At 41.4% G+C, this 25,226-nt stretch overlaps 1 protein-coding gene across 6 annotated transcripts in view; it reads left to right on the top strand.

Annotated features, from left to right (window-relative positions):
- AOAH (acyloxyacyl hydrolase) overlaps positions 1-25,226 on the top strand; it is a 225,827-nt gene that overhangs the window by 158,085 nt on the left and 42,516 nt on the right. For all 6 annotated transcript variants that reach the window (XM_003318258.6, XM_003318259.6, XM_519044.8 and 3 more), the window contains one exon: positions 4,501-4,583. In XM_003318258.6, coding sequence (XP_003318306.3) covers positions 4,501-4,583 — 83 coding nt within the window. The remainder of the gene's footprint in view (positions 1-4,500; positions 4,584-25,226) is intronic.

The raw sequence follows: 25,226 nt of genomic DNA, 5'->3' as shown, positions 1-25,226 counted from the left end.
CAGGTGAGGCTAAACCAGAAGTATTGGTTGGAAGATTGCTGAAGAGCAGTTAGCTCCTCAGACCCCTTCCAACTCTCCACAGGTGGTCAACTGCCCCTCCCATACTCTGGAATAAGACTAGAGCTTTATTCTCTGGAAACACTAAAGTCAAGGGCCTCTGGACTGGAAGACACCAAACATAAATGAGGAGAGGAGTATCCTACGGAAACACATGAATGCTAAATGTTGAGGACCCTTCCCTACATGCCCCAGAGTGCTGCCAACCCAGCCTGTACTCTCCTGGCTGCAGACTAGAAGATCCTTCCCTGGGGAATCTGAACAGTCCAAGAGGAGAGTCCCACAGATGCTGACAGCAGGGTTCCCCAAGAAAGGCCCAGACAGCTCATCTTGCAGTGAGGGCTGTAGTCAACAAGCACAGCCAGGGGCCCAGCTTCCAATCAAAATCAATTAGCTTTTTAGCTGGCAACCAGTTTCAACATTTAAAAATAAGCCTATAACCCAGGATCATCACACATCTGAAGGAAACCTCAAACATGAAAGAAAATACAAAAACAAAGGGCAAAAAAAGCAACTTAGAGAAACACAGACTATGTACTAAGGGGGATAAAACTTTTTAGAAAGTTTAATAGCCTACATATTAAAATAACTGGAATTAATATCTTCAAAAAGATAAAAGAATTATATAGCAGACAAGTGCTTCAAAAAAGGATAAAAGAAGATGTTACATTCATAAAACAAGAACATTAAAATTAAAAAGATATTCAGAGAACCAATAAGGTCATTTGGAAATTATTCTGGTAATAGCAGATGACATTCATAGAAAGATTAAAAAATAAAGTTGAGGATATTATCCAGAAAATGGAGAAAAAGGACCATGACATGAAAATAGGACAGAGAAACAGGGAAAATTACAAGACCGGTTCAGATGACCCAATAGTTGTAGGGAAAAAAGAGAAAGGAAGAAATCATCAGTGAAATAATTTAAGGACATCTCTCAAAACTGAACATCATGAATTTCCAAGTTGAAAGGGTTTATCAAAGGTCTAACACTATGAGTAAAATCAGACACACACCAAGACTGCCATCATAACATTTCAGAACACTTGGAATGAGGTGCTACCATAGGCTTTCAAAAGATCAAGACACAGAGTTGCTTCATACTTAACAATGCTGGGGAGGCTAAAAGCCAAAATCAATCAATTCCTTCAGACTTGTGAGGGAAAAATATCATAACTGTGATGGTTAATACTGAGTGTCAACTTGATTGGATTGAAGTGTACAAGGTATCGATCCTGGGTGTGTCTGTGAGGGTGTTGCCAAAGGAGATTAACATTTGAGTCAGTGGTCTGGGAAAGGCAGACCCAACCTTAATCTGGGTGGGCACAATCTAATCAGCTGCCAGCATGGCTAGAATATAACCAGGCAGAAAAAATGTGCAAAGAGAGACTGGCCTGGCCTCCCAGGCTACATCTTTCTCCCATGCTGGATGCTTCCTGCCCTTGAATATCAGACTCCAAGTTCTTCAGTTTTGGAACTTGAACTGGTTCTCCTTGCTCCTCAGCCTGCCTACAGCCTATTATGGGACCTTGTGAGAGTGTGAGTTAATACTAAATAACCCCCCCATATATATATATATATTCATTCCATTAGTTCTGTCCCTCTAGAGAACCCTGACTAATACCTAATACAGATTTATGTTATTGTTGTATAACAAACTGCCCCAAACTTTCATGGCTTAAAACAATAGTCGTTTTATTATATCTCACAATTTGTGGGGGGGCGGGGTTCAGGAATTCAAGCAGAGCTTGGCTGGCCAATTATTCCTCTCTATATGAAATTATGGTTACTCAGTGACATCACCTAATGGCTGGGCTGGGCTGGGCTGGGCTGGAGAATCCAAGATGGCTTCACTCACATAATGTGCCTGGGAAGGGACAGCTGGCAAGGCTGAGTTCAGTTCAGCTACATAGGGCCATTTTTTTTTTAAGCAGTTTTAGGCTTATGAAAAATTTGAGGTGATTGAAACATGGAGGCGGATTTCTCACACATGGTTAAGCACCATCCCTGTTGGTACTGTCCTCAGGATAGGGAGTGAGTTCTCATGAAATCTTGTCATTTAAATGTGTGTAGCACATTTGCTTGTTCTCCTGCTCTGCTTTTTCCATGTGACATGCCTGTTCCCCTTTTGCCTTCTGCCATGATTAGAAGCTTCCTGAGACCTCCCCAGAAACAGATGCTGCTATGCTTCCTTTACACCCTGCAGAACCATAAGCCAATTAAACCCCTTTTCTTATAAATTACCCAGTCTCAGGTATTCCTTTATAGCAATATGAGAATAGACTAATACAATGATAAATACTTAGAAAATTAAGGAAAGAAACAAAAGGCAGTTATTAACTCTACAGAAATAAAAAAGTTAGAAAGAAATTAGAAAGCAATCATTGATTAGTTGTCAATAGCTAAATCCTCTTCTAGAGTAGGAAGTGAACAGATAATGTCAAAGACTAACAATCAAGAAGTAGCCTTAAAAGTATGTTACTTAGAGATGAGGAGAAAAACATCAAAAGACCTAGTCAATTAAGGCTGGAATTAGTTGCCTATGGAAATGGAAAAATGGAGAGTGGAGGGAGGTGTGGGGTTGCTATTTATCATCACAAGTCTTATATACACACATAGGTAAGTTATTTGGTTCTATGAGACTCACCACCTCAAGTCTTTGTTGATTTTAGCTTCTCAATTAGACTTCCTTTGGCTACTCTAATTCTCATTTCCTTTATTCATAGAATTTAGAACTTTCTAGCATACTCTATCATTTGCTTTTTTATAATGTTTAGTTCTTTTATTGGCCTTTTCCTGTTGAAATATCAACAACACAGAAGCAGGGATCATGTATTTTAATTTTCCAATATAACTCAGTGCCTAGAATAATACTTGGAATGTAGCAGGTGCTCAATAAACATCTATTAAGTAAATTACTTTTTAAGCTATGTGCATGGGTAGCTTTGATTTTAAAAAATAAATACATTATTCATCTCAAAATTCTACTACAAAGCAAAAATCTCGCACTTCAAATATTGCTCAGGCATCTTGGTCTTGTATTAAAAAACACTATCGTTGGTTTTCTCAGACTTCAAAAAAAGGATACTATTTTCTATGCATCCTGAATGCCCAAATATAATATATGCTTACCTTTCTGAAGCACTGAGACAGTTGCCAAGCACTGTAATACAATTAGTAAGCTTTCATATAACACTTAATAATTGGTGAATGTATGTAAGGTTGTGAGATGTGAACTTATTATAATGAAAAGAAGATAAAATACATTTGAAGATTACTCAAATATTTTGAGCTAAGTTATTATTTTTTAGTTTACATCTGGTCTTATTTCAAAGATTTTAGGAAGCCTGTGAAAGTTTAGAGAACATAACATTTAATTACATTTAAACTAAATTTTGTTGCATTAATTAAACTACTTACATCTATATTAAGCAAAAGAAAATGAAAAATCAAAGATGAGACAAAAGGGAGCCAAGAAAATGAGTTAAAATATATATAATTATAGCCTGATACTGGTGTCAAATTTGTCCATAAGCTCTGTGTTTATTAGTATTAGATTCAAGGAACAGAGATTCAACATATGTGAGTTTATTTCTCTCACACAGAAAGGTTTAGAAAATGTGCAGTCTGGAATTGATATGGGAGCTCAACTCCACCCAGTTGTCAGGGATCCAGGCTCCTTCCAGCTCACCCCTCTGCCTTCTCAACATCAACCTTATTCCCATAGTTTAAGATGGCAGCTTTCCTATTCTGGGCAGGAGACTGGAGAAACGGTACAAAGAAGGAACCAGAATCACCATTCAATCATTTCCTAAGAAGCGTTACCAGAAATTGTCACTGGATAGTTCTGATCCCATCTCATCTCACCCAGAACTTAGTGATGTGCCACTCCTAGCTGCAAGAGAAGCTGGAAAATGCAATCCTCATTCTGGACAGACATGGGTCTTGCTAAAAATTCTATAAATTCTATAAATTCTATTGTAGCAAAAATTCTATTATAGTGCATGAAGGGAGATTAAAGCTGAAGGACAATAATAGTGTCAACCACAGCTTCATAGCAACCAAAAAAAAAAAAGAAAGGAAACATGGTCAGGTTCAAAATAACAGAGTCGGTAAAGGTGAGCAATTGCTCAAGAAATGTACAGCAGCTCTTGATAAAAAGTATTTGAAAGGGATGACTCTGGAGGTCTTTGTACAAAAGAAAAAGTTTTATGTCTTCAACAGTATTCTTACGACACCCATACAACTCAATTTCATAGAACTGCTTCTCATAACAACTGCCAATATTACATTCACAGTTCAGAGAAAACTTGTCAGCAGAGATTTGATTTTTTGAGTTCATTTTAACCATATTTTTTTAAAAGCGTGATGTAAACATGGTTTGTTTAAACTTCTTTATGTGAGTATCCTGACCTTAAATATATACATATATATTTGTTTCAGAATTAAAGAAAAATCTATTTACCTTCGCTTATGGAAAAGAAACCACTGTAATCACAGGGACTACCAGAATATTTCAAGAAATGGTACGTAACTTTCCATTTAAGCCTTCATCAATGTTCCTGTAATGATTGATTTTATTTCATAAGTACCTCAAAAGCTGAGATTCAGATAACAAGGATCACAGAATAAAATGAACGGTCTCCTTTCCAATGCCATTGCCCTTTCTGAAAGAAGGGCCCTGTGCTTAAAGCCATTTACCCACAGCAAAGGAGAACAAAAACAAGCTGCAGTCAAGGGGTTGACCAAGAGAGCAGATCATTCGCCCAACAGCAAAGTTCTAGCAAGGCCAAGGCACAGGATGTTTGAGGCTCAGGAGGCAAGACCTAAATGAGCATTAGCAGAACAAGAGCTGAGAAAAATTAAGGTCATCGCAAAAGCTCTGCCCTCTCTGATGGTGCAAAGTCTCCCACGTTTCTGCTGGGGTTGGAGTTTTCAGTTTCACCTGTGTGGGTTTCAATCTTCCACCTTGGACCTGGAGGCGGTCTATTGCCACAAGATTCTGATGAAACTTCTGATTGATAAGCCATGGCCTGGCTAACGCCTAATGAATTGCCAAGGAATGTTTTGTAACACCATAATGCAGAGATGGTAAACAGTGTGTGTGTTGCCACTCTGTCTTCCTAAGCCTGGGAAAGATATTGCTAATCAGCCTTGGCACTCTTGTCTGCTATGCTCAGATTCTGCCTCAGCAGTTCTCGAAACACAGCACGTCTGACAATCATCATCAACAAATTAGGCTTGGCACATGAAGTTAAACCTATTTGCCATCCCTGTGCTATCTCTAATTAACAAAAGATGTTGAGGAATTTTCCAAGCAACAAGCGTTTAAACTAAGTATGTGACCTACAAATAATGTATTTCTTATAATAAATATTCTATACAGAATAAATGCTCTCCTCTTCTAAGAACAATATAGATTTTTTTATTAATAAAATAATTGCTGCCATTAACTGAGCTCTTACCAAGTGCTAAGAACACTTTATGTTTATTTCTGTTAATCCTTTCAACAGCAGACACTGTAAGGCAAGTATTATTAAATTTCTTCAGTACTAATACTATTGATTGTAATAGCTCTAGGGAGTGTTGAGGGAGGGAAAAGGAAGGAAAAATTACAATGTTCCCATTGATTGCAGCATTCAACTCAATACCAAATGCGTTAAAATATACTTCTCAGAATTGGGCATTAAAATAATATTCACACCGTAGCAGCTGGGGAAATGGAGGCATGGAGAAACGAAGAATCTCTTCCTCAGCCACAAAGATAGTAAGTTACAGAGGAGACACTTCTACCCACGTTGTCTCACTCCACTCAGATACCAACAAAGATAATACAGTCATTGGGCTATGATCCCAGATGATCTGCAGAAAGAGATCGGCCTCATCCCTCTGCAAGTTGAACACTATCAATAGTTAATGGACAGTTACAGTCAAATCTGGCCATGTGACTCATCACAGATACAAAGTGAACATCAGGTGTGTGGCTGCACTTTCTTTTTCCTTTAGTGACATACTGAAACAGCCCCCCAACACTGTCAAATACCCTCTGTCAATGAAGATTATAAAAAACAAAGCACAAAAAAAAAATCATCTGTGAGGAATATCATGCAGCCCTAGAAAATGATGGCTAAAAGTCAAATATATTTTTATTTGGAAAGACAAAACACTGCCAAAAGAAAAATCAGGATATAAAATTCAATCATACAGTTTAGTTTCTACCACATTTTTCAAAGAAAGGGGAAAAAAAGGTATACATAGGAAAGATTGGTAGAAAATATAGAAAATCATTATGTTTGATAAATTACGGGTGATCGCTTTCATTTTTTTCCACTTTTCTGTTTCCTGATGATTTTATTTTTATACAGAAATAACCTTTTAAAAACTCAACAGAAACTGAGTCTAGGAGTAGAACAGGGCTTGTCCAAGGTTCCATAGCCAAAGGTATGAGGTTAGGGTAAGACACTGAGTGATAGGATTCTGCCAGAAATGCAGGCTGCAGGCTGCTCTTTGTTACTTGTGACTCTAACCCAGCATTTCTCTTTCACAACACCCAGGTGTGCAAAGTCAACATCACTTTTCTACCCACAATAAATGTAGTGATCTTTCATAAAATCATAAAGACCAGAGTAAGATAATCCAAAAAGTATACCTAGGACACTTGATAGTAAATGGTTGTCCTTTTGCGATCTCCTGTCTTGACAACATTCCTTTAAAATTCAGATTGCAAAGATAAAAGGGGAGACAGGAGACAGGAAGAGAACCTAATCGTGTCAAAATGTGCTCGAAGGCCGTGGCTTTTGTCAGACTTTTGTCTGATGAATAGATGCCGGGGAATAGGGGATATTTTCTTCCTTATCTTTGAATTTGCAGTCCTTAGAAATGCATAAAATGTATACTTTGTCTAGTATTACTATCCTCGACTATTTTTCTAAGACTGTAATGGTAAAAAGATATTTTTTTAGTTTCTCAGTTACTCATTATTTAATGTTCTGGTTTTATTCTCCAGCCCCTCTTCCTATTTTCTCTTGTATTTCCTTGCTATGGACTTTCTTTTGATATTACGCAGCAATGTAACCTGACTACCCATGCTAAATTACTTCAATTACTCTCCAAGGTTTTTATTAGATATAGGAAAAGTCAGCTTTTCACTTTCTGCATATTTATGGGGCTACACTGATTTTTCAGAACCAGCAAGAGAGAAAGGGGAAAAAGGGAAGAGTTGAATAGAATAGTAAAGTGTTTCTTAAAAATTGGGTAGTAAGAATTAAAGAAACAGCTCCTATTTTCATCCTGATCCTTATGTAAGAGATCTCAAAAATGTCTATACATAACTCTGTCATGAACCCCAGTCAGTGATTATAATGCATTTTTTTATTTTTTTGAGACAGAGTCTCGCTCTGTCGCCCAGGCTGGAGTGCAGTGGTGCGATCTCAGCTCACTGCAACCTCCACCTCCTGGGTTCAAGCAATCCCCCTACCTCAGCCTCCCAAGTAGCTGGGATTACAGGCACATGCCACCACGCTCAGCTATTTTTTGTATTTTTAGTAGAGACAGGGTTTCACCATGTTGGCCAGACTGGTCTCAAACTCCTGACCTCTGGTGATCCACCAGCCTCGGCCTCCCAAGACGCTGGGGTTACAGGCGTGTGACTGTGCCTGACCCTATAACGCATTTTAAAATGGAGAATGGAGAAGTCATCTTTAATCCAGGGAATGATTCTCTGGTGCAGGGGTTAGGAATGGCAAGAGTGCTGCCAAATCTTTTTTGCAATCAACAGAGGAGGGGCTTGCAGTGGCTCTCAGAACTTCCTCCATACCAAAATGGCCCAAGGTGGGAGGCAGCCAGCACATGGAAGAGGGAAGGACCCAAGAACTGCAGAGCTGGCTGGCTCCTCTGGTCCTTCTCTAAGATGGAAAATAGGGCCCTGAAAACAGAGAGCAGAGCCCTTCCTCTCCTGATTGCCTCATATAATTGTCTCTTTTCCTTGGGGTATAAAGTAGACTGGTTTTGAATTTGGGTCCTGGAATTAGTGTGTGGCTTGGGCCAATCATGGAATGTCTCTTGCCTGTTTCTGCATCTGTAAAATGGGGATCATGGTTCATTGAGCACAGTTGCCAAAGGTGACCCTGGATCTCATTCAGGGTTGCCCAGACAACAAACCACCTTGAATGGGCCATCTTCCCCATCCTCCTGGGGGAGAGGCTGCACCCAAACTCAGTGGGATAAGGCAGTGCTGGAGATAGCTACCTTCTCATCTTTTGCAAACCCAGCTTTTCTCCATTAAAGCCAGTTATTTAAATTATGCCATGTGACATTTTGGAATTCATCACAAAACCTGGTGTGTGACTGACCAGATATGGCATACCTTGCACACAGGGATGGGAACAGTACATACCTGAGCTTCATGGGGCTGCTGAAGACTGAACGAGAAACACAGGGCTTCATAAATGTCCAGCATTAGGGTACCACTGACACAGTGTCGCTAATTCCACCTACCACCTGTATTATTATTTACTCAGTGGTTTTGAAAACCATTTGTTTTTTCTTTCTTTTCTTTCCTTTTTTTTTTTTCTTTTTGTGACAGGGTCTCACTCTGTCACTCAGGCTGGAGCACAGTGGCGTGGTCATAGCTCACCATAACCTCAAACACCTGGGCTCAAGTGATCCTCCCACCTTAGCCTCCCAAGTCCTGGGACCACAGGCATGTACCACCACACCTGACTATTTTTATTTTTTATTTTATTTATTTATTTATTTATTTTGGTAGAAACAGGGACCTTGCTATGTTGTCAAAGCTGGTCTTGAACTCTTGGGCTCAAGCAATCCTCTTGACTCAGCCTCCCTAAAAGCTGGGATTACAGGCATGAGCCACTGTGCCTGGCCCAATCATTTTTTTCAATGTCAAAAGATTTTTTGTTGTTGTTAGCAATAATTTCATTTATTTATTTTTTATTGCTGCATAATAGATGTACAGATCTTCAGGGTACATGTGATCATTTAATACATTCTTATAATCAAATCAGGGTAATTGGGATATCCATCACCTTAAATATTTATCTTTTCTGTATGCTAGGAACATTCTGATTATTCTCTTGTAGCTATTTTTAAATGTGCAATAGATTAATGTTAACTACAGTTGCCCTACTGGTCTATAGAACACCAGGTCATATTTCTTCTATCTATCTGTATATTTGTACCCATTAATCAACTTCAAAAAGTTTTTAAGAGAAAGAAGTCGATTTGAAAAAAAAATAAATAAATTCAAAAGCTATATGTTAATAATAATAAGGCCTGCGGCTCCTAGATTTAGAGGGCAGCAGAAGGGCTCTAGGGTTGGATACCCAGATCCTAAGAGACAGCAGCAGGCAGGAGGGTAGCTGGGGGCAGCTGAATTGGCCTGGAGTATCAGGCAGAAAGAAGGGGCTCCCTCTGCAAGGAAAAAGCTGGGCTAGGGACAGGAGTGAGAAGTGATGGAAGCTAAGATTGACATAAGTGAGCAGCAGCAGACAGACTCCTGAGAGGCAGGAGATGGCTGTAGCCTGGGGAGTGGGCTCAGGACTCCACCTGGGGAGGAACCAGGGGATAAGGGTAGGAATTAACCAGGAGAGGAGACAGTGCTGAGGGCCAGGCAGCCAAAGAAGCCCTGAGGATGGTGGGGCTAAGGATTGGAAGGGGCTGGAGAGCAGCCTTGGCTGATTGAGCTGGGAGCTCTTGGATGTGCTGGGGGTGGAGGCTTAAGGTAGAGGAGAAGCAGATGAGGGGTTTCGGCCTCTCCCTAGCAAAAAATGCCCTCCCTTTGGGGGATAGACCATCAGCAAATGGCTCTGGCAGCACCCAGCTGGGGAGACACAGGGGGGCAAAAGTGGACCCTGAACTGTCTCCTACCCCTGTGCTGTATATTTCACTCTTTGAGACCTGGGCATTAATCCTGGGGGCCTCATTCTCAGCGAGGACTCAGTAAATACTAGACTTTATTCATCCCTCCCTGTCCTGTGTGATCTCATGCCCCTATGCCCAGCAGAATGGATTAGCCATTCCACCTGACTCAGCAGGCGAGCCCTTTGCTCACGCCTCTGTTATTGCACTTTCCTTGGTGTATGGTTTGTTATTTGCTTTAAGACTGATGTCCAGTCCCATGGGGAACAGAAGCCACATGAGGCCGATATTAGCTCAGCCTCTGCTTCGCATAGCAGGGACTTGTATATCTAAAACACTTTTTTAACCTAAATAAGTTAGGAGTCCCATTAAACCTTTGAGAAGAACTAAAGCACAAATTGTAATCCAACTGAATCCAGCTTGCCAACTGAAAAACCACCATGGTGGGCAAAAACCACAATTGGCAAGATTACGTTTCATTTAAAATAAAGTGTAAGAACCATGACGAGATATCACCTCACACCAGTTAGAATGCTCACTATCGAAAAAGCAGAAGACAACAAACAGGATGTGGAGAAACTGGAACCTTTGTGCACTGTTGGTGGAAAGGCAAAGTGGTATAGCTGCTACGGAAAACAGTATGGAGGTTCCTCCATAAATGAAAAATTAAACTACCAGATGATCCAGCAATCCCACTTCTGGGTATTTATCCAAAAGAATTGAGGATCTCAAAGAGATATGTGCACTCCTGTCTTCATGGAGGCATTCTTCGCAACAGCCAAGAGGTGGAAACGTTCATCAACACATTAATGGATCAAGAAAATGTGGTCTCTGCATACACAGTGGAATACTATTCAGCCTTTAAAACAAAGGGCACTCTGAACATGCAATGACATGGATGGATCTTGAGGACATTATGCTAAGTGAAATAAGCCAGTCACAGAAGGACGAATACTGCCGGATTCCACTTAACATGAGCCATCTAAGTAGTCAAACTCACAGAAGCAGAGAGTAGAATGGTGGTTGCCAGTAACTGGGAGAAGGGGAGGGAAATAGGGAGCTGATGTTCAACTGGTTTAAAATTTAAATTATGCAAGATGAATAAATCCTAGGGATCTGTTGTGTAACGTTGTGCCTAGAGATGATAGTACTGTATTGTGCGCTTAAAAATCTATTAAGAGAACAGTTATCATGTTAAGTGTTCTTACCACAATAAAACAAAAAAATAGATAAAAGACAAAAAATAAAATCAAGAGTAGAAGAAAAACAAATATTAAAGTGGTATAAAATATATTTTTAAGTAGGGGCTGGGCGCGGTGGTTCACGCCTATAATCCCAGCACTTTGGGAGGCCAAGGTGGGTGGATTACTTGAGGTCAGGAGTTTGAGACCAGCCTGGCCAGCATGGTGAAACCTCATCTCTACTAAAAAATAAAAAAAATTAGCCAGGCATGGTGGCAGGTGCCTGTAATCCCAGCTACTCAGGAGGCTGAGGCAGGAGAATCACTTAAACCTGGGAGGTGGAGGTTGCAGTGAGCTGAGATTATGCCATTGCACTCTGGCCTGGGCAGCAAGAGTGGAAACTCCATCTAAAAAAAATAGATAGATAGATAGATAGATAGATAGATAGATAGATAGATAGATAGATAGATAGATAGATAGATATGTAAATCTGGTAGTTTTATATATATATGTAAATCTGGTAGATAGATGATAGATAAATAGATAGATAGATAGATAGATTTTTTTTAAGTAAATAAAAATCTGTAAGGCACATACCTCTAAAGTAAACAAGACTCATCTGCTTTTGAACACAAACCAATCCCAGGTCTGAATTTGCATTGCGACCGCCCATGGCCTGCAGAGGAGAAGGCACTGAGATGCACACAGGCCCCCTTTACAGTTTCCAAACAAGACTTTCCTCACTTGGAATATAATGTCTTTTTCACTGGAAGCCTTCTTCATTTTGTTTTAGCAAGCTTAGCAAAACCTTTATATACACACCTCTTTGGGGTTGTTTTGTTTTCAGAAATTCAAAAGTGCCTAACGGCATGTTTTCCTGGGACCAGTCTTCTGTTCATACAGTGAGGGGCCTCCCCTCTCTGTTCGCCCACTTACAGGGAGGGCAGAGAGCAGAGGACTCACATGAAGTGTCTGGATATGAAAAAAAAAATTGAGAATTTTAACCCTTCATGGAAGTGTCTGTGTTTACAGCCTCACCTGCCCCTCCTCCCATCCCCTTGTGCAGACCACCTTTGGTCTGGAACCTCGTAGGCTGCCCCCCATCCCCAACCCACACTCTGAAAAAACCTCATCTTGCTTGTTCTCTTCTTTGGACTTTGGTTAAACCATCTGCAAAATGGGAGAGAATCTGGCAGACCTAGAGAAATTAGAAAAGGGGCACAATTCAGGCCAGCATATGCAATTTCATATTCAGGTCAGGAAGGCTAAGGAGAGAAGAAAGAGAAGGGGAGGGGAGAAGAGAAACGTGGGCAGAGAAGGGGTGAAGAAAGAGTTTCTGAAGGGGATTGAGGAGGGAGGCCCTGGAGCAGAATCAGAGTGAAGGGAAACCCCAGAAGAGAGGGGAACTGGGTGTGCATGGCAGTTATGCTATGAGCACAGCTCGGTACTCCCTCTGGATGACTGTTGGACTGTGTTTTCTCAACACAGCACTGCTCTGAGAATGAACCACAGGAGAAAGCAGGACAATGACTTAGGTGCCCAATGAGTCAGAAAGGCTTGCAAGAGTGAGGATCAGCTCCAGAGAGTTGACCAGGCCCTGGCGGTTGAGAGGCACCGGAATATTTCCCTGAAAAATGTGCCTCTTTGGCATAAGGATTATTTTGAGCTAAAGGCCATTGAGAACCAGCAGAGGCAAGGACAGTTCTTCTTTTATAAAGGAAATTTACATTTGTAAAAGGTATCTCCCGCTCCCTGTACCAGGAAGAGAAGGACTCCTAACACCTGTTATCAGTGGGGAAGGCACCTTACTCTTAAACTTAAATCTGCATAACAAACCTCACTAAACAACCCCTATTTACCATATTTTTCCTCCTTACCTTCCCATAACTTGCCTCCCCCACTCAGAAGCCCAAATCCCTTTTTCTTTAGCCTAAGATGATTTATATAAACCCAAGTTCTAACTGCCCCTTTGGGTTACACATTGTAGGATGGTCTCATGTGTACATGTGCAATGCACATATTAATAAACTTCTATTTCTTTTCTCTTGTGAATCTGCCTTTAGCCACTCTAATGTACAGGGCCCCAGCTGCAAAGCCTAAGCTGGGTAAAGGAAAGGATTCTTTTTCCTCCCCTACAGTGTCTAGCAGAAGGAGAGATGCCGCCTCTGGGAGATATCCTAACAAGAGTAGACATGAGGGAGCAGTCCATCCTGCTGCTGACCTAAAGAAACCTGACGGAAAAAAATTGCTTCCTCAGTAGGCAAGAGAATTGTCAAAGGAACTTGCCCTGGGCACAAAAACACCACTATTCGGGCCTTACTCCAAGCCAGAGAGAACAGGTTGATGTCCTCACAGGCCCTAGACAGTTAATCATATGTTTTACCCACCAGTATTGCCAGGAACCATTGTTAAGGGCCCAATTCTCCAGGGCTATCCATTAGCAGAATGTGTGAATTTAGCTGGAGAGTTGTTTCAGGTTGCTATTATTACTTTTATAGATTTTTAGCTAATACTAAGTATCTTCTCTAAGCCAGACACTCTGTTAAGTACTTTATACACTCCATCTTCATTTAATTCACAGAGCAACTCCATTTTACAGTTGAGGAAACTGAGGCTCACAAAGGTTAAGTAACTTGCCCAAGGTCCTTTAGCTTGTCAGGGGTATACCTTAAGCCCTGTCTGTCTCATACTAAAGGCCTTGCTCTCACCCATGCCATACTGTCCGCTATTTGGGTTCTGGCTTCTAAAATCACTATTCTGCTGCCTCAGACTGTTAGCAGCAGGGAATCCATATGAGCCTGCAGCAACCTCAATTCTTGCCTCCTCAGAAGAAAGAATTCAATTGGGGGCATTGGGCAGATGGAGAGAAAGAGACACTTTTTAGAGCAGGAGTGAAAATTTATTTAAGTTTTAGAGCAGTGGCCAGGCACGGTGGCTCACGCCTGTAATTCCAGCACTTTGAGAGGCCGAGGTGGGTGCATCACTTGAGATCAGGAGTTCAAGACCACCCTGGCCAACATGGTGAAGCCCCGTCTGTACTAAAAAAATACAAAAAATTAGACAGGCTTGGTGATGCTTGCCTGTAATCCCAGCTATTCAGAGACTTAGCAGGAGAATCGCTGGAACCCGGGAGGCAGAAGTTGCAGTGAGCCAAGATCACGCCACTGCACTGCAGCCTGTGCGACAGAGTAAGACTCCGTCTCGGGAAAAAAAAAAAAAAAGTTCTGGAGCAGGAACAAAAGGAAGTAAAGTACACTTGGAAGAGGGCCAAGCAGGCGACATGAGAGATTCAAGTGCGTGGTCTGACCTTTGACTTGGGGTTTTATATGCTGGCATTCCGTACGCACAGTGGTCTGCCAGCCCTTGAGAGGGGGCTCTGCGCAGTGTGTTCACTGAAGTTACACGCATGCTTACGTGAGGCATTTTTCCCTTACTAGTCAAGTGTTCCTGGAGGAAGGTCATATATCAGTTACATGCCACCATGTTGCCCCTCAGTGTGCGTGCTTGAGTCCACTCACCCGACTCCTGAGATCCTGTGGAGAAGCTGCTAATCACCAGCTTCAGGTGTTTTCTATCTGTTGGGAGCTGGCTTTTCCCTGGTGCTGGCTGTGACCAATTATTATTTTAGAGAGATGGTCACCTGACATTCCTGGGGGCAGGAGGCCTCACCTGCCCCACTCATGTCTGACTAGCTACCTACTCTGACAAGACAGCAAACACCTGTTCTGGAGTATGATGAATGTCAGAATTAAATACCTGAACCCACGGAACCCAGCCCTCTGCCAGTCCTCTTTATCAAAAGTGGCCTTCTTGAAAAGAGATAGAGGCAAAAAAAAAAAAAAAAAAAAGTTAAGGATGAAGAGACAAACTATAAATGAGTATTAATCCAGGCTTAGCTGAATTCAGTTACACGTATAAGGACTTATTTCTATAACACAGTCCCCACCCCACCATGATCTCTATTATGGAACAAAATAGGTTTTGTACCTTTAACTAGCTAACTGAGCTTCTGCTATTGTATTCTTGCCAAAAATTGCATAACCTGAATGTAATCATGAGGAAACATAGTACAAACAAAAATTGAGGAACATTTTACCAAAAAAAAAAAAAAAAAAGCCAGTATTACTTAAAAGCATCAAGGTCATGAAAGACAAAGAAAGACTAAGCAATCAGTTTAGATTAAAAGGATACTAAGGAGATGTGATAGCTGAATACAGTATGTGATCCTAAATTAGATCCTAGCCCAGAACACGGTCATTAGTGGAACAGTTAGTGAAATTTAAATAAGGTCTATAGATTAGGCAATAGTGTTATTGTGGATTTCATGATTGTCCTCATTGTTCTATAATTATTGAAGATGTTCACATTTGGCCAGGCACGGTGTCTCATGCCTGTAATCTCAACACATTGGGAAGCCGAAGCAGGTAGGATTGCATGTTCTCAGGAGTTCAAGACAAGTCTGCGCATAGTGAGATCCCTCTCTACTAAAAATTTAAATAAAAAAAAAAAATCATCCAGTTGTGGTGGCACACACCTATAGTCCCAGGTACTCAGGAGGCTAAGGTGGAAGGATCACTTGAGCCCCAGAGGTAGAGCCTACAGTGAGCCGTGTTTGCGCCACTGCACCCCAACCTGAGCCACAAAGTGAGACCCTGTCTCAAAAAAAAAAAAAAAAGAGATGTTTACATATAGATAATCTGGGTGAAGGCATGTATAAATCCTTTGTTCTACTTTTGCAACTTTTTGGAAATCATTTCAAAATGAAAATTTTGAAGTAATTTTTTAAAAGCCACAGAAAAGAGTATTGGAAAGAAGCAAAGAAGTCACCTTTGTCAAGCTCAAGCAGGCACTCAGTAAATATCTGGTGAGCCCAACTACTGGGTTGAGTATTTGGTTTCAACCCAAAACCTTGAGAGGATAATGACAAAAATTATGTATAACAAAACAATGAGGACATTTCTGTTTGCAGAACCTTGATACAGTGTGGTGACAGCAACAGATGACAGAGACAGGTGACAGAGACAGATTCTGGTACCAATTTTTGAGATGCTTCATATAAAAAGGCAAATGCTTATAGATATACTCAATGCCTAGAGCATCAAAACCTGCTGTTTCTCCTAAGGACAAAATGCATCTCCAAGATACAGTGTTTAATCACTAGAAACTTTTAAAAGAGAAAGAATTCAATATGACATATCTCATTTAGAAAGAAACAAATCATTCTGTTATTACTCATGTATTTATTATTTATTATTCCCATTTTTAATACTTTCAAGGTTTTGAAATTTAAAGGTTCGTTAAATAATGGAGACATTCTGATTCAAATGGGACTATTTCTTAGGACTTACTCATGCAACTCTTCCTGGCTTACTGTTTCATGCAAACCATCTAGATAGGAGCAAGGCATGACAGTGATTGTAATGTGAAGAGTGTGCACTTTTGATGCATCTGTTTTGTCAAGATTTTTATCCTGCACTGCTTGAAACAGCACGACTACAGAGGGAAAATTCAGAAGCAAATGCCTTACATGTTTTTAATGTCATTGGCAACGGCCAGGGCTCCTGAAGTCCTAGCGGGATGTCCTTTAAACAGATGTCTTTTGTTTAGGGCTTGAGATAAAGGACATCAGGGAAAGTTATCTGCTGCTTGTATTGATGGCTTGAGTGAGCTGTCATTTCTATCAGTTCCAAAGCATCCCGGGATGAGGCTTTTACCTCTGGTCTTCTCTTTCACTTTCCTTCTGCTCATTTTCCACTTGACTTTGCCCCACCACTCCCCTCCTCTCCTTTCTCTCCAATATTGCAATAGGTGCTAGAAATAGAAAGATGAGAAAGACAAAGCCCCCACCTTCAAGGAGATCATCACCAAATGGGAAACAAAGACAAAAAGGGAATCATTGTGCTTCTGGTGAAAGGGCAGTGAAATAAAGGCAAGTTGAGGCCTCTGGACATAAGAAGCACTTAACTCTGTCTGTAGAAGTAGGGGAAGACTTTACGTACGAGTTAAAATTTGAGCTGAGAGCCCTGAAGAAATAAATAGGAATTCAAAAAGGACAGGGAGATGGTGACTTAGAGCTGGGAAGCTCTGAGGGGTAAACATCTTTGAGGAAGAGGGAGAGAGAAGTTGGACATGGCTGAAAGATATTTGTGGGGCTATGTCAGGCTTTGAAACTGGAGGCAGATCACAGCTACTGTGGGAAGGCTATTATTATACATCCTTTTAAAAATCTATGTTTTAGAGAATCATTTAGCTGAAATTCAGAGCCACACTTGTGAATCTGAAAGCATTTACGGTAGTAGAAACTGGCACAACAAACAATTGTTAAGTGCCTACTATTTTGAGCTCAAGGTCAATATAGTAGTCTCAATGTTTCTGCCTATTGCAAGCAAATATTTTTAGAGAAGAGAAAGAATTTAAATTTCTCATGATGGATTTTTTTAATGGATTGTACAAATCATTCTCCTGAAACTACCTCTAAATCATAAAAATAAAAGCAAAATCTGCAATATTTAAAATTCTAACTCGTGTTCAAAAATGTTAATAGATGTATTTTAGGACAGTGTATGATACAGTATTTTTCAAGAACTTTTCATACTCTTTTTAACAGATTCCAGTTTCTGGTTTCAAGTACAATGGAGTAAACATACCCCACCCTGTCTCTCCCACTGAAAATAGCTGTAAAACCTGGACAGAGTGTACGGAATAGCTGGAGCACTCTGGAAAGTAAATAGCAGGCCAAGTGAAGAAGAAAACCAGAATTAGGGCCACCACCAAATGAGCAGTGAGGTTAGCATTATGCTATCCTCTGGTATCTTCCAACCTGGACTCAAGGCAGCCCAAAACCCAGAAGTAGCACAGAGAGGTCACTTCAAGAAGAAACCCTCTAGTTCTCACTCTAGATCTGGGAAAGTGGTCTCCTGGCAGTGACAGCAGAAATAGTGGGGACATACAGGTGCCTAGAATTCCAAGGAGGTTTGAGGGAGACTGCCTCTTCACTGGAATAGTTGTGGTCCCAGGAAGGTGGGGCAAATCCCCATTGCCTTTTTTTTTTTTTTTTTTTTTTTTTTGAGACGGAGTTTCACTCTTATTGCACGGGCTGGAGTGCAGTGGCACGATCTCGGCTCACTGCAACCTCCGCCTTCGGGTTTCAAGTGATTCTCCTGCCTCAGCCTCCTGAGTAGCTGGGATTACAGGCGCCTGCCACCACGCCCGGCTAATTTTTGTATTTTTAGTAGAGATGGGGTTTCACCATGTTGGCCAGGTTGGTCTCAAACTCCTGACTTCGTGATCTGCCTGCCTTGGCCTCCCAAAGTGCTGGGATTACAGGTGTGAGCCACCGCGTCTGGCCTGCCTTTTTTCTTATTCTGTTCTCCCATCACTTGGGGTTACCATGAGTGAATTTTTAGGAAGAGCACAGCAGAGTGGAGCACTAAAGCCCCGACTTTCTGGCTACAGGACCAAATTGCGGAGTCCAGGGAACCAGAAAGTACTAGAGAGATCGTGGGAAGGGAGGATCTTTGGAAAGCAACTCCGTAAAGGTGTTTCTGAATATGCATTTATGGAGGGATAACCAATGCTGGGATTATGTGAAACCTTTCTCTTCTTTCAATGCCCTGCACCGTATTTAAAAGAAACTGGATGAATCAGACTTAAAGGCCTGTGTGGACCCTTTTCTTCTCATCACTGGAGACAGGTGGGCTCTCCATTTGGACCATCTTGACAAATAAATAAAATGCTCCTATTCCAAGGTCAAACCTCTTTCATTTCTCCAAACTATGATCGCAGGGATCAGAATATAGACTTCTTAAGGGTAAAGTGCCAGTTCTTGAAATATTTGCCTTACTTTGCCACATCCCACAGGCTAGGAGCTATCTATCTTTTCTTGCTGTAGTCAGTATTTTCTCTAATGATAACAGCAGCAGCAACACGGCAAGCAGCTGGGGAGAAGTCTATGTACAGGGGAAGAAAGACAATAGAGATGGGGAAGGAGAGAGACACAAAATGTTGATGAGTCTGGCAAAAGGATAACAAAACAACAGCAAAAGGAAATCAACAAGAAACAGTGACATGGGAATTGCATAAACTAATTACATAATCTCAAAAAACAGGTTTCTGAAGGGAAATAGAAATAGTGGAAGGCGCAAGAACTTTGGAGCAAAGAGAATTCTAGGCTCATAGTATGGACACCTACTATAAAAAATAGACATTTGGGTAAAGAAGAACAGACAAGTCCTCACTCCTTGGGTAGCTGTTTGTGATTGCTTTTTAAAAAATTTTCACAGCCAATTGCCGTTGGTCTCGCATCCTTGTCCTGAGTGGCAAAGGGACCCAGGGGTGTGAGCGCAGGAAGGGATGCTCATGTGGCATGGCACAACAGGCTTTCATTTTCATTTTCCTCAAGCTCTGTGGGTGCTCTGCACCTCAGATTCCCAGCTGTACCCTAGATAATGAAGACAAGTGTTGCTCTGACCTGGTCCTTTAATTATTTTTTCCCCACTTATGGCTTGAGCTTTCATTAGTTTTCATTTCACATTAAGAGAAAAATAAAAGAATGAGAATTAAACATCTCCTGATCTATTATCTCACTGAAAATAAGAAGCCAAGAGTCACGGGACTGGAACTGAATGAAGGGCCCAGCCGATGCGTGTGCCACCGCAAGATCAACACAGCACATGGGGGCTGTGCTCCTTCTCTTCTGTCCTCTGGAGGACAACAGGGAGCACTCACTCCCAGAAAGACTGGAGCCCTTGTACTGAGGACTCAGTGTTATGAAATCTGGCACCTTCCCTGAATAGAGATAATAGGCCTTAAATCAATTGGCTTTTCCTGTTTTCGAGCATTGGGGCTGGATTTTCACTAATCTCTTAAAATTGTCATCTGGGCATGGTGGCTCATGCCTGTAATCCCAGCACTTTGGGAGGCGAAGGCAAGTGGATCACCTGAGGTTAGGAGCTCGAGACCAGCCTGGGAAACATGATGAAACCCCATCTCTACTAAAAATACAAAAATTAGCTGGGCATGCTGGTGGGTGCTGGTAATCCCAGCTACATGGGAGGCTGAGGCAGGAGAATCCCTTGAACCTGGGAGGTGGAGGTTGCGGTGAGCCAAGATCCGCCACTGCACTCCAGCCTGGGGCATAGAGTGAGACTCCGTCTCAAAAAAAAAAAAAAAGTTCCCAGTGCTCAATTATGTGTCTACCCCCATAGATACTATTCAGAAAGTATTGAGGCTGTGTCCACCTCATCTGTTAATCCCTGCTTTATGGCAGGCACATGCCAGTGCTCAAGAAATGGATGGAGTAGGTAAAGGAACAAATGCACACAGAAATGGACTGATTACTCCTAATTTATATGGCTATGTGCATTTTAATAATTCCTAGGCAGCATTTCCCTTGAGAAGTAAAGCAAGAAGAGGATGCCCACTCTTATCACTCCTGTTCAGCATAGTACTGGAAGTCCTTGCCAGAGGAATCAGGCAAAAGAAAGATATAAAAAGCATCCAAATAAGAAAAGAAGAAGTCAAACCATCTCTCTTCACTACAATATGATTCTTACACCTAGAAAACCCTAAAGACTACACTAAAAGGCTCCTGGAACTGATAAACAACTTTAGCAAAGTTTCAGGATACAAAATCAATGTACAAAAATCAGTAAAATGTCTATATATCTATAACGTTCAAGCTGAGAGCCAAATCAGGAACATAATCCCATTTACAATATCCCAAGAAAATAAAATACCTAGGAATACATCTAACCAAGGAGGTCAAAGACCTCTACAAGGAGAACTAAAAAACGTTGCTGAAAGAAATCATGGATGACACAAAACAAATGGAAAAATATTCCATGTTCCTGAATTGGAAGAATCAATATTGTTAAAATGGCCATACTGCCCAAAGCAATCTATAGATCCAGTGCTATTTTTATCAAGCTACCAATATCATTTTTCACAGAATTAGAAAAAAACTATTCTAAAATTCATATGGAACCAAAAAAAAGCCTGAATAGCCAAAGCAATCCTAAGCAAAAAGAATAAAGCTAGAGGCATCACATTACCCAACTTCAAACTATACTATGAGGCTACAGTGAACAAAACGCATGGTACTGGTTCAAAAACAGACACACAGACCAATGGTACAGAACAGAGAGTCCAGAAATAAGATAGCACACCTACAGCCATCTGACCATCAACAAAGTCAACAAAAATTGGCAATAGGGAAAGGACTCCCTGTTCAATAAATGATGTTGGGATAGCTGACAAGCCATAGGCAGAAGAATAAAATTGGACCCCTATCTTTCACTGTATACAAAAATTGACTCAAATGGATTAAAGAATTAAATGTAAGACCTTAAGTATAAGAATCCTAGAAGAAAACCTAGGAAACACCATTCTAGACATTGGTCTTGGGAAAAAAAATATGACTAAGTCTTCAAAAGCAATTGCAACAAAAAGAAAAATTGACAAGTGGGACCTAATTAAAGAGCTTCTGGACAGCAAAAGAAACCATCAACAGAGTAAACAGACAACCTACAAAATATTCACAAATGATGCATCCAATCAAGGTCGAATATCCAGAATCTGCAAGGAATTTAAACAACTGAACAAGCAAAAACCAAATAACTCCATTAAAAAAATGGGCAAAAGACATGAACAGATACTTCTCAAAAGAAGACATATAAGCAGCCAACAAGCATATGAAAAAAGACTCAACATCACTAATCATCAGAGAAATGCAAATCAAAACCACAATGAAATACCATCTCACACCAGTCAGAATGGCTATTATTACAAAGTCAGAAAACAACAGATGCTGACATGGCTGCAGAGAAAAAGGAAAGGTTATACGCTACTGGTGGGAATGTAAATTAGTTCAGCCACTGTGGAAAGCAGTTTGGAGATTTCTCAAAGAACTTTGAGAACTACCATTTGACCCAGCAATCCTATTACTGGGTATATACCCAAAAGAAAATCAATTATTCTACCAAAAGGGCATATGTACCCATATATTCATCACAACACTATTCACAATAGCAAAGACATGGAATCAACCTAGATGCCCATAACAGTGGATTGAATAAAGAAAATGTGGGAGGATCCAAGATGGCTGAATAGGAACAGCTCTGGTCTACAGCTGCCAGCGTGAGTGACACAGAAGACGGGTGATTTCTGCATTTCCATCTGAGGTACCGGGTTCATCTCACTAGGGAGTGCCAGACAGTGGGCGCAGGAGAGTGGGTGCAGCGCACCATGTGCGAGCCAAAGCAGGGCGAGGCATTGCCTCACTCGGGAAGAACGAGGGGTCAGAGAGTTCCCTTTCCTGGTCAAGGAAATGGGTGACAGACGGCACCTAGAAAATCGGGTCACTCCCACCCCAATACTGTGCTTTTCCAACGGGCTTAGGAAACGGCGCACCAGGAGATTATATCCTGCACATGGCTCGGAGGGTCCTACGCCCACAGAGTCTTGCTGATTGCTAGCACAGCAGTCTGAGATCAAACTGCAAGGCAGCAGCGAGGCTAGGGGAGGGGCGCCCGCCATTGCCCAGGCTTGCTTAGGTAAACAAAGCAGCTGGGAAGCTCGAACTGGGTGAAGCCTCTGTAGGCTCCACCTCTGGGGGCAGGGCACAGACAAACAAAAAGACAGCAGTAACCTCTGCAGACTTAAATGTCCCTGTTTGACAGCTTTGAAGAGAGCAGTGGTTCTCCCAGCACACAGCTGGAGATCTGAGAATGGGCAGACTGCCTCCTCAAGTGGGTCCCTGACCCCTGCCCCCGAGCAGCCTAACTGGGAGGCACCCCCCAGTAGGGGCAAACTGACACCTCACACGGCCGGGTACTCCTCTGAGACAAAACTTCCAGAGGAACGATCAGACAGCAGCATTTGCGGTTCACGAAAATCCACTGTTCTGCAGACACCACTGCTGATACCCAGGCAAACAGGGTCTGGAGTGGACTTCTAGCAAACTCCAACAGACCTGCAGCTGAGGGTCCTGTCTGTTAGAAGGAAAACTAACAAACAGAAAGGACATCCACACCAAAAACCCATCTGTACATCACCATCATCAAAGACCAAAAGTAGATAAAACCACAAAGATGGGGAAAAAACAGAGCATAAAAACTGGAAACTCTAAAAAGCAGAGCGTCTCTCCTCCTCCAAAGGAACACAGCTCCTCACCAGCAATGGAACAAAGCTGGACGGAGAATGACTTTGACGAGTTGAGAGAAGAAGGCTTCAGACAATCAAACTACTCTGAGCTACAGGAGGAAATTCAAACCAAAGGCAAAGAAGTTGAAAACTTTGAAAAAAATTTAGACGAATGTATAACTAGAATAACCAACACAGAGAAGTGCTTAAAGGAGCTGATGGAGCTGAAAACCAAGGCTCGAGAACTACGTGAAGAATGCAGAAGCCTCAGGAGCTGATGCAATCAACTGGAAGAAAGGGTATCAGCGATGGAAGATGAAATGAATGAAATGAAGCGAGAAGGGAAGTTTAGAGAAAAAAGAATAAAAAGAAATGAACAAAGCCTCCAAGAAATATGGGACTATGTGAAAAGACCAAATCTACGTCTGATTGGTGTACCTGAAAGTGACAGGGAGAATGGAACCAAGTTGGAAAACACTCTACAGGATATTATCCAGGAGAACTTCCCCAATCTAGCAAGGCAGGCCAACATTCAGATTCAGGAAATACAGAGAACGCCACAAAGATACTCCTCGAGAAAAGCAACTCCAAGACACATAATTGTCAGATTCACCAAAGTTGAAATGAAGGAAAAAATGTTAAGGGCATCCAGAGAGAAAGGTCGGGTTACCCACAAAGAGAAGCCCATCAGACTAACAGCTGATCTCTCGGCAGAAACTCTACAAGCCAGAGGAGAGTGGGGGCCAATATTCAACATTCTTAAAGAAAAGAATTTTCAACCCAAAATTTCATATCCAGACAATCAAAGCTTCAGAAGTGAAGGAGAAATAAAATCCTTTACAGACAAGCAAATGCTGAGAGATATTGTCACCACCAGGCCTGCCCTAAAAGAGCTCCTGAAAGAAGCACTAAACATGGAAAGGCACAACCGGTACCAGCCGCTGCAAAATCATGCCAAAATGTAAAGACCATCGAGACTAGGAAGAAACTGCATCAACTAACGAGCAAAATAACCAGCGAATATCATAATGACAGGATCAAATTCACACATAACAATATTAACTTTAAATGTAAATGGACTAAATGCTCCAATTAAAAGACACAGACTGGCAAATTGGATAGAGTCAAGACCCATCAGTGTGCTGTATTCAGGAAACCCATCTCACGTGCAGAGACACACATAGGCTCAAAATAAAAGGATGGAGGAAGATCTACCAAGCAAATGGAGAACAAAAAAAGGCAGGGGTTGCAATCCTAGTCTCTGATAAAACAGACTTTAAACCAACAAAGATCAAAAGAGACAAAGAAGGCCATTACATAATGGCAAAGGGATCAATTCAACAAGAAGAGCTAACTATCCTAAATATATATGCACCCAATTCAGGAGCACCCAGATTCATAAAGCAAGTCCTGAGTGACCTACAAAGAGACTTACACTCCCACACAATAATAATGGGAGACTTTAACACCCCACTGTCAACATTAGACAGATCAACGAGACAGAAAGTTAACAAGGATACCCAGGAATTGAACTCAGCTCTGCACCAAGCGGACCTAATAGACATCTACAGAACTCTCCACCCCAAATCAACAGAATATACATTTTTTTCATCACCACACCACACCTATTCCAAAATTGACCACATAGTTGGAAGTAAAGCTCTCCTCAGCAAATGTAAAAGAACAGAAATTATAACAAACTGTCTCTCAGACCACAGTGCAATCAAACCAGAACTCAGGATTAAGAAACTCACTCAAAACCGCTCAACTACATGGAAACTGAACAACCTGCTTCTGAATGACTACTGGGTACATAACGAAATGAAGGCAGAAATAAAGATGTTCTTTGAAAGCAACGAGAACAAAGACACAACATACCAGAATCTCTGGGACACATGCAAAGCAGTGTGTAGAGGGAAATTTATAGCATTAAATGTCCAGAAGAGAAAGCAGGAAAGATCCAAAATTGAC

This window comes from Pan troglodytes, chromosome 6 (assembly GCF_028858775.2).
Source record: "Pan troglodytes isolate AG18354 chromosome 6, NHGRI_mPanTro3-v2.0_pri, whole genome shotgun sequence".
Lineage (NCBI taxonomy): Eukaryota > Metazoa > Chordata > Mammalia > Primates > Hominidae > Pan > Pan troglodytes.
The sequence above is the reverse complement of the archived record's forward strand: the minus strand, read 5'-3'. Positions and strand labels throughout refer to the sequence as shown.